This window comes from Neospora caninum, chromosome Ib (genome assembly GCF_000208865.1).
Source record: "Neospora caninum Liverpool complete genome, chromosome Ib".
NCBI lineage: Eukaryota > Apicomplexa > Conoidasida > Eucoccidiorida > Sarcocystidae > Neospora > Neospora caninum.
Genome location: NC_018386.1, coordinates 417,500 through 431,000, shown reverse-complemented (window position 1 = coordinate 431,000; position 13,501 = coordinate 417,500). Strand labels below are relative to the sequence as shown.

Sequence of the window (13,501 nt, the reverse complement as noted above, 5' to 3'; positions counted from 1 at the left end):
GGGGGGGGGGGGGGGCGTGATTTACAGTTAAGGGCCGAACTGCGCTGTTCAGTGTCCACTCACCCATGTACTTGTCTCTCCGTCTACGCGAAGTCCCATCATTTACCTGTCTGTCAACCGTTCAATGGACGATTACCTTCTTCGCTCTGTACTTCCCTATATTAATTTTTTTATGTATACGGAGACGACTCTCTCGACGGGCTGGGCGATCAAACGTGAGGGAGACTGTCTTCCTCGTGTATGGAAAGCGAGAGATCGCTTCGCTGCGTTTCGAAATATCTGGCGAAAATAGTTCCCTTCGCGAGAGGGTTGTCGCGACAGAAAGAAAACTATATCTGCCCGTGTTCCATACAAAGGAACACCGTCTTTGATGCTAAAAATTGCTTAGCTCGTGCGCCTATTTGGTGACAGGAGCATTCGCCTACAGCCACCCGCGTTCTGCCGCCTCCATGCATTTTGCTGCGTGCGCTGCATAAACCTGATTTACATTAAGCAGGTTTTGCTGTATTTGCATTCCCGAATGAAGGCTAGCAGTCTCATGGGAGCAGTTTGCCGGAGACCGTGGATCAAACGTCTCTGTGCAGTTCCTGTCATCTTCATACGGTATACCTGCCAGTGGTAGAACTCATTCAGCACCGCTCGTACAAGGTAGACGCACACACATACATAAATAATATATATATATATATATATATTTCGTCAGAGACTAGAGAATGTCTGCCGCATCTACGTACAGTACGCCGATGCTGCGGTCGACGCGTCTTTTTTCGTACTGCAGAAAGGTGCTTTATTATTAGTTATATCACCGACTTGTCACTGAAATATCAAGAACGATGAGACGTATTTAATTAGCGTACCAACATAGAAGGTTAAGCTGCCTAACATTACAGAAAGGACACTCACGGAACTGCACAAAAACGTGGAAGCCGTCCGCTGCATTAAGTATAGTGGTGTCCAGCGTATATTTGAAAAACCAACATTTGTATACAAGCTGTACAAATATCATGATATTCACTTTGGTAGTCTCCTTCCTCTCTATGCACTCCCAAACACAGGAGAATCTGCACACCTTAAACATTTGCATATGCTGCCGAGAAGCGAGGGTTTGTCGATGTCGGACCTTCCAGTGGATTCGCGATGCCAATGCCAGGCAGCGGGCGCGTGTAAGCACCCGTGAAAACACTATGCCCGCGCGAAGAGATCGGCAACAGCTCTGTGGCGAGAGTGGTGATCTTTTACAGATCGTATTGGCCATATTCGGAAACCTCTTCCGAAGAACAGATAGTCTTGATCACGTTATCGATCGTTGTCCCAGGCGGAGAGCGCGACGGTGGATGCGCGTGAAGGCCGAGTTTGGGTTGTGATGGGCTCTGCTGCGTGTCCTTCTGGAGAAACCAGAGAATCGCACGTATCCTGGCATCGGGAACGACTCTCAGTGGAAACCAGGAGTTTCACGCTGCGGAGTTTCGCGGACACCACACCGGAACTTTCATGCTTCTTGCGGCTTCGATCCGAACACTCGGCCGTTTTTCTGCCGATCGACCGAAGGCACAACACGGTTGTGGCCATGTCCAAACGTAGTGAGACCACAGCCCATAGGCAAGCGCGCTATATCTTTTTTTCAAGTAAGTGGATGCCTTCTGTTTAGTCGCTCGAGACGTACGAACAACGACTTGGTGTCGGCAGGTTATAGGGGGAGTTTGAGGGTTTTCGTTTCTGCGTGAGGTCGTTTCGCGGCGCCTGAAGGTCTTCCTTATGGTGTAGAGTTAGGGGGTCCACGGGATTCCATTTCTCTCGCACGTAAAGTGAACTTATTAAGCATACACTTGACATGCATTGCGTCCGAGCCCACCCACCGTTTGTCATGATGTACCTCCGCCGGCGCGCGCATCCAAGTTCTCTCTGCTCTGTTTACACACCCGCTGATGGCGCCTACGCCCATCCCTATCTTTCCCTGCGAGTCTTTTCGCTGAAGATCTCCAATTACCCCTTCCCTTAACTCGGCCTGGGCCGTCCTGCTCTCTGATCGTGAGAAAAAATCCTGGTGCACTGTCTGGATTTGCCCACAAACAGCGGCGGGTCAACGGTAGTCGGGTGCTCCGGCGACGTGTTTCTTAGCTTTATGCGCCACGCACCAAAGTTTTTTCCCTCCTGCACAGATCGCTCACTCAAAGAGACCGTTTTATCTGCAGACCTTGGGTCTCGTGCAACTGTCGGATGCTGACGGCTTTCTGTTCCAGCGCACCCCCCCGAGCCGACGCGAGAGGCACACGCCGCCGATGTGTGCGCGGTTTTCTAGCTACACGTCTACGCAGCCTCATCCGCAGGTTCCTGCTGCCCGCTTTTTCGCCTTGTTTGCGTCTCTTCGCGTCTCCCAAGCGCCCCTCATCTCTCAACTGCACGATTTCCCCCACGATTTCCCCTTTTGTGTCCATCGCACCTTCGTTAGACGGACTCTTTTTGATGGAGCGTTTCCACTCTGAAGCATGCTATATAGCGACCAGGAAGCAGGACACTCTGCCGCGCAATTTTATCTCGTTTTCTCCCGCAGAAAAAACACTTTCGAAAAAGGGACGGTTTGACGCACATGCGGCGTAGCTGCATTTCGCGGGTTTACTGAGACAGCGCCCATGGGTGTTTTGACTCGCTGACTCCTCGCCAAGTTCCTCCACGCTGACGGTGTCGTCCTTCTCGGCGAGTTCAGAAAAAAGGGGTACAATGAGTAACCAGCGGAGAGATCTGAGAAGGAAGACTTTTGTCTGGGTTCTGTCGGTTTGCTTCTTCTCTTCGCTCCTTTTTCATGCTGCGGTTGCCATGAATTGCCAAGACCTGAAGCGAGCGGGAATCATCCCCGATGTCCTTCCCGAGTCGGCGTGTAGAGCGCTTTCTGTGGAGGTGAGGACCGAGAAAGGCCGGGGATCGGAGTTTCGAGCTAAGATACACACAACCGGTTTTCCCGTCAACCTCTCTCCTGTCTCCATCTCATTGCCTCTCTTGTTTATCCGCTTGTCACTCTCACTTTTTCACTCCGTTTTACCTCCTCTACCGCTTCTCTCTACCTCTGCTCTCGATCTTTTTCGTTCGGGGTGTTTTTTGCGGCCCCTTCGCGCTGTCTCTCGTCTCTCTCCCTCGGTGTGTGTCTCTGCCTGCGGTTGCTTGTTTTTTGCTCCGGCCTTCTCCTTTTACCGCTCGAGCCTTTCTCTCCTCCTGGAATTCCTTGCTGAAACGACCCCGAAAAAAGACGACTTTTTGCCAAGCTGGCGGCGCGCTGCTCACCTGCGCACTCAGCGCACAAGTGACCGCGTCCTACGCGACGCACACGGACTGGCCGGAAAAAACTAGCTTTTTCACGGGGAACACCACAAACAGCAACACAGACGTATTCGTTCGTCACGTCTGCCGATCGACGGCTGTACGTGCTCCATGTGCGTATACAAGCAATCGTGTCCGGATTCGTGGCGTACAAAGCATACGAGGCAGGACGATGCGTGCGCTTATACATGCATTCATATGGATTTTCGGCGAATACGTGTACGTCCACGGGGTCTTTAATCTGCAGAGACTTATCTGCTTGTCTCTATGTTTGCGTGTGGGGTTCCAGGTATCTTCGCAGTTCCCTTGCTTTCTGACCATTGATGTGTGACGCTGGCCGTCTCGCGCGTTTCCCAGGTCGGCATTCAATTCGCCAGCGGCTCGCCGACCAAAGGATCCCGCATGGCTCTGCATGCAGTCACTGACTGTCCGACAATTACGCTCTCTCAGCGACCTGAACAAGGACAGAAAGCTGTCGTTTTCCTGACTGACCCAGACGCCCCCAGTCGGTGAGTTTGTCGAGGCGTGCACGAACGTCTGAACCTTCGACCAACATGCCGCTCTGCATTCGTTTTTTTGTCTACGTTTTTTTTACGTTTTTTTGTCTACGTTTTTTTGTCTACGTATTCGTAGATAAGTAGAGTAGATAAGTAGAAGCACAGATGCGCCGATGCAGACACGTGCCTGCTTCAAGGCGTAGGTCCCCACAAACGTGCACGTTTTTGCGCATGTGTCCTTTGACCACAATGCGTATCTATATTTGCAGCTGCAGTCTACAGATATAAAACGCCAAAAATATCGACACGTTCCTCTATAGCTAGGACCAGGGCTGGGAACGGATTTAGAATCCACTGGAAGCAGCGGTTCAGCTTGGTGCATCTCCCATCAACTAGTGAACTCAGGCGCGTTGTGCGTTTCAGAGCGAACCCTGTCGCTGGCGAATGGGCGCATTGGGTTGCATCTGCAGAGGACAAAACAATTCAGAGCGGCTCCAAGACATTCCGTAAGTCCGTCGGGTTTTCTGTGATGACTTTGGTTCCTCCTTCCGTTCATTTGGTCAGAGCGGAGAGCCTGTCCGGCCCCGTCTCCTTCGAAAAGGGAGTCCTTCCGTTCTTCCACTCTTGTGGCGTACTTCTTTTTTGCTGGCAAGCGTTCACCTCCCTCGTCACCCGGCTGCATGTTTGTACTTGTTCTCTTCGTGTCGGCGCCTCTGCGCTGTCTGAGTCAGCCCCAGCCCGTTTTGAAGGATTCTGACCCACCCTGGCAAGAGGTACACGTGTCTGTCTCTTCCAGCGGCAAACGGACGCACAGCCACGCGTTCTGCATCTTGAGTTTCTTCTCGTTTTTCCGCCGTTTCCCTCTGCTCAGTTCCCTACGCACCCCCCACCCCCCCCAAAGGCACCGGACCGCACCGTTACGTCGCGCTCGTTTATTTCGGCTCAACCTCCAAACTGACTGGTGTCCCTTCGCCCGCCAACCGACGCCAATGGGGCGGTCCACGACACGCGCATGCAGTTGCGTCTGAAAGCGGTCTTGCGCTTGTGGGTGTCAATTGGTTTACAGTTGAACATAAATAAATCGCGCGTGTGCATATGCGGGGAGGGACAAATTCGTGTGTACATACATGTGCGTGTCCCCGAGAGTGTCTCTGTGTAAGCGTATCGCCAGCGGGTGTGAAGACAAAGGGAATCTGTAGCGGATACGGGTGATTTCTGCGGATGTGCCGTAACGGAAAAGCGAGAGCGACGCGAAGATCGCCCGCGTCTTCTTCCGGTTGTGGGATCGGTCGAAGCGGTCGAAGCATATGCTTGCGACTCGTGAACATACGTGTGTTCCTGCGCACGTCAAAACCAACATACCCATTTGTGGCTTAGCACCAGAGAGATGGCCACGTATGCATAAAGGTTGAGCGATTTTCCCCAAGACGGGAACAACTCTGCTCTTGCGCATACCGTCCTTTGTCTCCTACTGCCGTTAGGTTCGGTCTTTTTTCCCGAGTGCGACACCCAGGCAGTCTCACGCGCAAAGTACCGAAAAGCGCATGCTTGATTGCGTAGGTCGACAGACGACTTCCAGATTGCTTCACTCACTGTCTGCGTGGGAACCCACAGCAAAGCGTCCTGCAACACTCTTTGCGTCTTCGTCTCCACTGGAAAACACGACAAATGCCGGTTTTTCCAATACACGCTGGATGACACTGGAACGGCTGAAGCGGGTTTCGGAGAGCGGACTCTAGCCACCTTACGGTTTTCTTCTTCTGACACCGGCAGCTCAGTGCGTGGTTCCTCCGGAATTACAGTGGGGGGAGCAAAACAAAAGCTTATAAATACTCCTCAGAGATGATCAGTCCCAGTACGATGGTACTGACCATACTAGCCTCTGAGTAGAAGACGGTCGCGCATGACGACTTCGAATCGTTTCTCTTTACTTTTTTAGAGCGGGGTGTGATTCTTCCCTCCACAGAGGCGTAGGGGGAGTAGGGGACTCTAGGAAGCAGCTGGAATGTTGGAGTTCGTGCCGCTTGGAAGGACTGAGTTCACCGGCGCTTCGAGTTCACATGGCAGTTCGTCTGTCTCCAACACTAACGCACTCCGAGGAGTGTCCCGGCGGGGAACCGCGGTGACAGGCGAGTTTCGTCTACTTTTCTTCTCATGCGACACAGTCGTCGAGAGTGATCGAGGCATCATGTGCGAGGCGCCAGCGAGAATGCACCGGTCGTTGAACCGTCGTTCAGTCGGGAAACATACCCAGTAACTTTTAACAGTAGCGACGAGGACGCGGTTTTAACAAGGGGGCTCCGCACGGCGTTTCCTTTTGGTGGCGAGGGTATGTGTTGGACATACCACCAGAGAGTGAAGTTCAGCGTATATTTGAAAACCAACATTTGTATACAAGCTGTACGAATAACATGATCTTCACTGTGGCAGTCGCTTTCTGCGGTCGTGATTTGCCGCTCTCCGTGAGGCTGCAGTAGACGCCTTCCCCTTGTCGCTGGTGACGAACACATTCTTTGAACATGAGCGGCATCCAGCGCAGATTGACGCAACGGTTGTTGACAGCTTGAGGTCTGTGTTTTCCAACTCTCAACACACGCAAAAATACTTTATCAATCTGGAGCAACCTACACCCGCACACCCTTCGCAGAGACTCGCCAACGTCCTCTGGGCACCGTAGCTGTGGAGAGACTTCCGCGATTCGTCTGCACGCAGCTCCCGAAAATCGAATGCGTTCGGCCCCGCACATAACGGGTCACACTGTTATCTGTTGTCTTTTTTTCACGGCATTCGCCGAACCGGAAAAAGAACCTCCAGACGAGGTCAGTGCACATTCCGGATACTCCGCGGACGACGGGGAACGGAAGAGAAACTCTTGGTTGATGTCTTCGTCCCTAGTGATGAAGTGAACTAGGAAACTACAGTGGCACGAGCTGAGCAGAAGGTGAGGAGTGCGAAGGCGGGGCAAGGAATCCAGCGAAAGCACGAGTGTCAGCAGATGCGGGTTCACGAACCCTGAACCCTAAACAACACTGCGTGAGGTAAATAACGGGAACAGACGTACCCTCACAGGCACGTAGACAGAGTTTGAAAGAGAAGCGTTTCGTCGTAGCCTTCCTTCTGCCGCGTTCGACGATTCCGTGCTGACTACATGGTTTTTTTCGGCAGACGATTTGCATGCGTCGCCGTCGCAACAAACACCAGGATTCTCAGTACACACATAGGAACTGTTCCGTCCGCCCCAGAACCAACTGAGACTTGGACACGTTTCTGTGCCGCTATAGACCGGCATACAAGCATCACTGTGTATCTAGGAGCGATGCGGAGAACGGGAATAGAAAACCGTGGTGGCTGACGGAGGCCCCGAGTCCTGGTCATGAAAAGCACAATACAACTTGGATTCGGAAGAAAACACAAAGATATTCGAGTTCTAAACCACGAGTCCAAAACACGCATGAGGTACTCCCGATCCAAAGAGCTTAGGAGTCATCCGGCCTCAGAGATTCACCGTCTCGCTGCGTGGGCGCGTCCACGGCGAAACGCAGCGGCGACGCACTTGCCTCTAGGCTCCCGCGCCGTACATCATTCTTCTCTGCCGCTCGCGCCTCGACCAACAATCGATCGGGTTCACCAGAGCCCCGTTCGCTTCGTCGACACGCGAAGCTTGTCACAAAAAACTCGACTGCGCCTGTCCTCCGTTCCCTTCAGAAACGTATAATGGAAAACGCTCCGACCACTCACGCAGGCACCTTCCCGCACGAGTATTCCATCGGTTTGTGCGCAGTCACACGTACATATACAGATCGGCTTGACAAAAAACAGATCTATATATGTAGGAACGACCTGTCGACAGTCCATGCCTTTTCTTATCCGTCAGGCTGCCTACTGAGCCATCAAACACAGAAACCGACATATCGCGTCCAGTGCACGCCTGCGTGATTCTGTTGTCAAAACGATTTGATCAAAGAACCGCTGGACACGCAGCGTCTGCGCGGGATGGGGCCGAGCGTAGAAGACAGCACGCAGAAAGCCTAAGACCTCGCTGTTGGGTTTTTTCCTGTCGAGGGCATGTCGTCAGTTCGCGTAGACGCGAGCAACGGCTGGGACCGCCGCGCAAACAGGCGCCGGGTGATAAATTCTTTGCAGCGCTGAGGCACCTGCACGGAAAGCGGAGGGGAACACAGACGGAGTAGACGCGAGGCTCCTCGAGCCGAAAGACGAGGGACCGGAGGAACCGTCTACGCGGCAAAGAGACGCACCCGCATGCGTGAGGGAAAGAGCGAGCGACGAAGGCGACACGGACACCGCGGCGAGTTTTGAGATCAGAATACACCGAGGGCGAGTTGATGTCGAGGCACACTTGCGAAAGAACCGAACAAAAGAAAGAAGCAAGGCAACGACCTAGCGACGAAACACCGGAAGACGCAAAACCTAGAGAAACCGGACCACGGTCCACTGCCACGCTCGGTACTGCCTCATCCCCCTCTGCGAAGAGCAAGCTTACGGAGGAAAACAGAAGGAAGAAAACGGCCGCAGTGATACAGTTCAACACCAGCTGCAGGCAAGGAAGCAGAGGGGATCCACATGCCCGGTCAAAAACGAGGGACGGCAGGCCAGAGAAAGACACAGCAGAAAAACGGACAAGACGACGTCTCACATCTCTTCACGCAGTGCACGCCTCGCTCCCTCTCTCTACACAGACGCACATACGCATTTATACAAATATATACACAGATGTGTATGTACAGCGTGGACACTTGGCACGCCAGCAATGCCGGTGCACGGAAGAGAACAGACGAATCCGCGCCAAGTTCGATGCCGATCCACACAGGGGCGTCTGCATACATGCCTGTGGACTCGACGCCTTTACGCGCAGAGAGGCGGTTCTGGGGAGGTTCACGGTCGCCCCCGCTTCGCTTACAAGAAACGCGATTGCGAGGAGGAAGAGAACGGGCACGATGATGCCGAAGAACGGACTGGCGAGAACGAGGAGCGACGCAGAGATGGAGAGAAAGATGGCACCGGGAAGCAGAAGAAGAGGAAGGAGAAGAAGCGAGAAGAGAAAGCAACGAAGAAACGTCTCGTCCCGACGCAACAGATTTGTAGGAGAACTCCGGTCTGCATGTTCCTCCTCGCGCTGCAGACGAACCAAAAGAAGCGCCAAACACAGATGGGAAGAAAAACAGGTTTTCGATGGTGAAAAGAGCGACAATTGGTGGCAGCCAGGCTGTCCCCGTTCGCAGGGGTTCTCCCGGTTTCAGCGCATACTGAAGGCTTTGTGTGACGTATCGGTTCCTGCCAAGTTTGTCCCCGCAAAGGTGCGAGAGAAACAGACAGCGCATGCACAAACACTTTCTTCAGAGGGTGCTCCCGACCGCAAAGGCATCTCTGCCGCCATACAACGCGCGAAAACGCAGCAGCCTGTGTGTACTGCGTCGCAGACGAAACAACCAAAAGATCTTACGGGATCCGGTCCGCTTCCTCTCCGGAGAAAGAGCATGGCAATCACCGGCGTCACAGGCAACACCGCGCAGAGCTGCGGACACCCGCAAAGAGGAAACGTACACCAGACAACCCTTTCGCGCGCAAACAGACTCCCAGGCAGACGGCGCAGGGTCGCCACGCTCACCGGGTGTGTGGGGAGAGGAATGGCGACATCTCCAAAGCGACATATCCCTATATGTATTCACATACTTGTGCATATATACACATATATATATATATATATACATATATACATATATACATATACATATATACATACATATATACATATATATGTATATGTATGAATATTGGCAAGTGAATGTTCTCTGTGAGATTGTGCAGGTCCGAGGAGACGACCGCGCGTCCACAGACATGCACGCAAGTGCATCCGCACATGTTTCTACACCGGGCGTAGGGCCGCCCGGACGCTTCGACTCAAACTCCTCTCACACAGTATGGTATCCTGTCACCCGTGCACATAGTCAACTACGTACACCTCGAGGTGATTCGCCGGACATGCCCGCGCGTGCGTCTACGAACCCAACAGACATTCCATTTGCCTACTAAGCATAGACATAGAAATACATAGCACAGAAATACATAGTACAGAAATACATAGTATAGAAACACATAATACAGAAACACATAATACAGAAATACATTTATATATATATATATATATATATATACGTATATTTTGCGACTCACCGGAATGGCTGCAATGGCGATGAGACACATGGCGGCGGATACTGGGATTGCCATGACCATGAGGGAGGGGAGGAGAGCGGCGAAGAGGAGAAGCCGGACCTTTTGCTCGTCGGTTTGTTGCGTCAGGACGCGAAAGGGGAGGCCTTGCTCTCGCACGGTCTGCAAGCAAGTATGGAGGCGTTCCAAGGGCGTCGGCGTCCAGACGTCTCCGTCCCCAGTCGTCTCTCCGCCGCTCTCGGCGTGTCTCGCCAAGGCAGCACCTGCTGGGGCTGCGTCTGTCTGCGGCCTGCACAGAGCCTGGGCACGCGGCGAGCCGAGGCCTGGCGCCGGGAGGTCCCACGCGTCGGGGATCCGACGGCCTCCACGAGCGCCTCGATAGAGATGTCTCTCCACCGAGTCTGTGTCTCTCGCGGCCCTTCGTCGGTTGGGCCATGCCTCGCACGAGGCGAGTGCGCCGAAGTGTGCCTCTTGAGACGCTGCGCGGGAAAGCGCATTCCGCGAGGAAAAAGGCCCGGAAGACACCGAGCCCGCGGTCCGATCGCCGGAAGGCACATCCGAGTCGGAGGACGTGCTCTCCCACGAGGCGCCAGCCTCGCGGAAAGCGGCTCCGAGGTGGGTAGCTGGGCGACTTTCCGGCGGCGTGCGTTTCCCTCCAAAGATCGAAATGGACGAAAGGGAAGTGGCTGCGGAGTGCGCGCGATCGCTGTCTCCTCTGGCCGTTCCTGCGAAAAAAACGTCGTCGCCTGGACCGCTAGACACGCGCTGCCGGGTTTCGTCCTCTCCGGAGGTGCGACCTTCCGAGCCCTCGTGACTCTCCCCGCCTGCACTCCGGGGTGGTTTCTCCTCGGTTTGTTCCTTTTTTAACGTTCTCTCGCCGGAGACCCTGTCCCCTGGGTCGCCCGCTCCTCCGCCTCGGCCGTGCGTGCCGTTCTCTTCAGTCGGAGACGCCTTCTGCCTCGCGCTTTCCATGTCGTCCGCCGGCTCATGAAACCTGCGACGCTCGGCTCTCGGCCTCGCCTCTTCGCCTCCTTCCTGCTCTCCTTCCTGTTCTCCTTCCTGCTCTCCTTCGTCCTCCCGCTTTCCCGTCTCAGCGGCTCGCGCCTCCACTGTCTCTCGAGGAAACCGCGGAACTGCCCTCGGAGTCGCCCCGACGGTTCGCCGCTCGTCTCGGGTCCTCGGATCCACTTTCGCCGTCTCACCCCTTTTGTCGCCATTCACGCCGTTTCGTCTGTCTTCCTTCGCTTCTTCTCCACCCTTCGCTCCTCTCTCTTCCCTCTGTTCTCCTCTCTGCGCCTCTGGTTCCTTTCCTCTCTCTTCTCTCTGTTCCTCTTTCTGCTCGTTTTTCTGCTCTGTGTGTCCCGTCTCAGCCCCGAGCGCTGGCGAGCCCCGCTCGGATGGCGAGGTCACAGCAGGCACCAGGCCGAGGCCATTCTCTTTCGCAAGAGGCAGTCCAGTGCCTGGATTTGAACCTGGAGAGTCGGAGTCCTCTTCGTCTCCCGCCATGCTTTTCGTCTCGGCAGGTCTTGGCTCTGGGTGACTGTCTGGACCGGCTGCGTCGCATTTTCGCCTCCGGTGGCGGTGGCGACTCGACCCCATCTTTACGTCTTCGAAGAAGCCTTTCAGCTGAGGGCGAAATCTGCGCGCAAAAAGGGAACGAAAGGCTCTATCCGAGGCCCCGTTCCAGTCGGAAGGACATCGAGAAACGGACGCTCTCCTTCGACGCCCGGCGTCTATACACCTACACGCGCACACCTCGACACTCTTTGGTCATTCCAGCTGTCTTACTACCGTACTTGTCAACGATAAACATTTGCACATCTCTCTACACAGACACACGTGCCTATAGAGACTTGCACGTCCTCGGTGTACGTACACCGCGAGGACAAGCAGGGGGAATCCGTAAAAGGGGGAGGCCGGTGGAGCTGCATTTCAGAAGAAAAACCGCAAAGACGAGACCCGCAATGCACGCATCGCCTTGTCCAGTTTATGAATAAAAGAGAACCTTGGGTCTACTTTTACACCAAAATTTTTGCGGAGACACGTCGAAGAGTCGTGCCTTTGCGCCGCCACCGTGCAGCTGGGGTGCCGGAGGTTTGAGGCTGGGCCGCTTCAAAAGGGGACAAGACTCGCGTCCCGTATCGCCGAGAATGTGTTTCCCTCCGTCACTTTTGGGAGTTGGGCTGATGCCAGTGGCGAACGCACATTTTTGAGCGGAAATACGGCGGTTTGTGCGTCGAAAACTTCCGTGCCGAGCTCCGCGGAAGCCGCGCGCCACTTGGCCGAAAAGTTGAACGCGAGACACTCTCGCAGCGGGAGGCAAGCGACCGGGCACGCAGCTCTCGAAGAAGCCTCCAGAAAGGCGAGGATCTCCCGAGACACACCAGGGACCCGTAAGCTCGCTCGCTTCTTTCTCGCAAAACGCTCCTCTGCCTCTAAAAACCCGAGGCCCCGTCCGCCTTCACACATCTCCCGACTTTGGGCCCGGACTCGCCGGAGTCGCCAGAAAGAGATGGAGAGACGGCGCGGGAATCCTGGCGAAGAGACTGGAAGGCAAGGCGGACTTGCGGGGAAAGAGGCGAGGAGACTTGACCGGAAGACAGTGGAGAACTGCGTGAGGTGAACTCAGCTGCTTGGCGAGTCGAGCGTCTCTTGAACTCTCTCCCTGGCTCCTTCCTGGATCTCGCGAAAGGCCTTCGCTGTCTCCGTCGCCCCTGCATTTTGGCGGCGCTCCGAGCTGGCTGCATGCACGCGCACGGCGCACAGGCACGGAGCAAAGTGCGACGCCGACTCGGATCCTCGATTCACCTTTATACATCGCGGGAATCGGCGGGGCCAGACGACACTGCATGTTTGAACGCCGCGAAGGGAACGTGGTTTCCTGGTTTCCTTCTCACCCCCTCGCGATAGCAGTTCTCAAGGTCCGGAATTGACGGACTCTCCTTGCAGTGCCCCGCTTCCAGGAGACGCAACCAAGGCCCCGCGCCTTGCTTCGCTCGTTTTTTCGATTTTCTCGCGCGTTTCCGATCCGCCTCGGCCTTCCCCTCGGCTTGTCCGCGCCCGATCCGCCTCGATCCGCCGCTCCTCTTCGTTTATTTCTGGGGCAAGTCGCAAACCTTTTGCCCGGAAGCCGTCGATTGTCCGGCTGGGGCCTTCCAGTTCTCGTTCAGCAGCCGCTCCGCGTTTTCCTCTCCCGTCTCTTGGCCAGTCTCTAGCAGTTGCCTCGGCTCTCTCGTTCGCGCCCGGTCCCTTCCGTCTTCCTTCTTGTGCTTCGCCTTTTTTTCTTTTGTCTCCTCGCGACTTCTCGTCGCCCTCCGGACTCGCCTCGAGAGACAGAGAGACGGAGAGTCACCGAGGCTCGGTTGCACAGCCGCAACGCGTGCTTCCTGGGCTTTCTGTAACAAAGAAAGAGAACCGTCGCCTGCCCATTTCTGCCTCCTGACGAGGCGCCAAGATTTGACCGTCTGCATGCGAATGCGTACCAGTGTACGTACAATGCATAA

General features: G+C 54.8%; 2 protein-coding genes across 2 annotated transcripts; one reads left to right on the top strand and one right to left on the bottom strand.

Annotated features, from left to right (window-relative positions):
* Nucleotides 1–2,718: 2,718 nt before the first annotated feature.
* On the top strand, nucleotides 2,719–4,889 carry NCLIV_002850 (hypothetical protein; the record flags this gene model as incomplete). The annotated part of the gene is made up of 4 exons (XM_003879783.1): nucleotides 2,719–2,895; nucleotides 3,670–3,821; nucleotides 4,182–4,315; nucleotides 4,681–4,889. The coding sequence occupies 4 exons, from the start codon at nucleotides 2,719–2,721 to the stop codon at nucleotides 4,887–4,889; spliced, it is 672 nt and encodes a 223-aa protein (XP_003879832.1).
* Nucleotides 4,890–7,837: 2,948 nt separating this feature from the next.
* Nucleotides 7,838–12,467, bottom strand: NCLIV_002840 (conserved hypothetical protein; the record flags this gene model as incomplete). The annotated part of the gene is made up of 5 exons (XM_003879782.1): nucleotides 7,838–7,963; nucleotides 8,728–8,943; nucleotides 9,271–9,342; nucleotides 10,002–11,624; nucleotides 12,204–12,467. The coding sequence occupies 5 exons, from the start codon at nucleotides 12,465–12,467 to the stop codon at nucleotides 7,838–7,840; spliced, it is 2,301 nt and encodes a 766-aa protein (XP_003879831.1).
* Nucleotides 12,468–13,501: the final 1,034 nt, after the last annotated feature.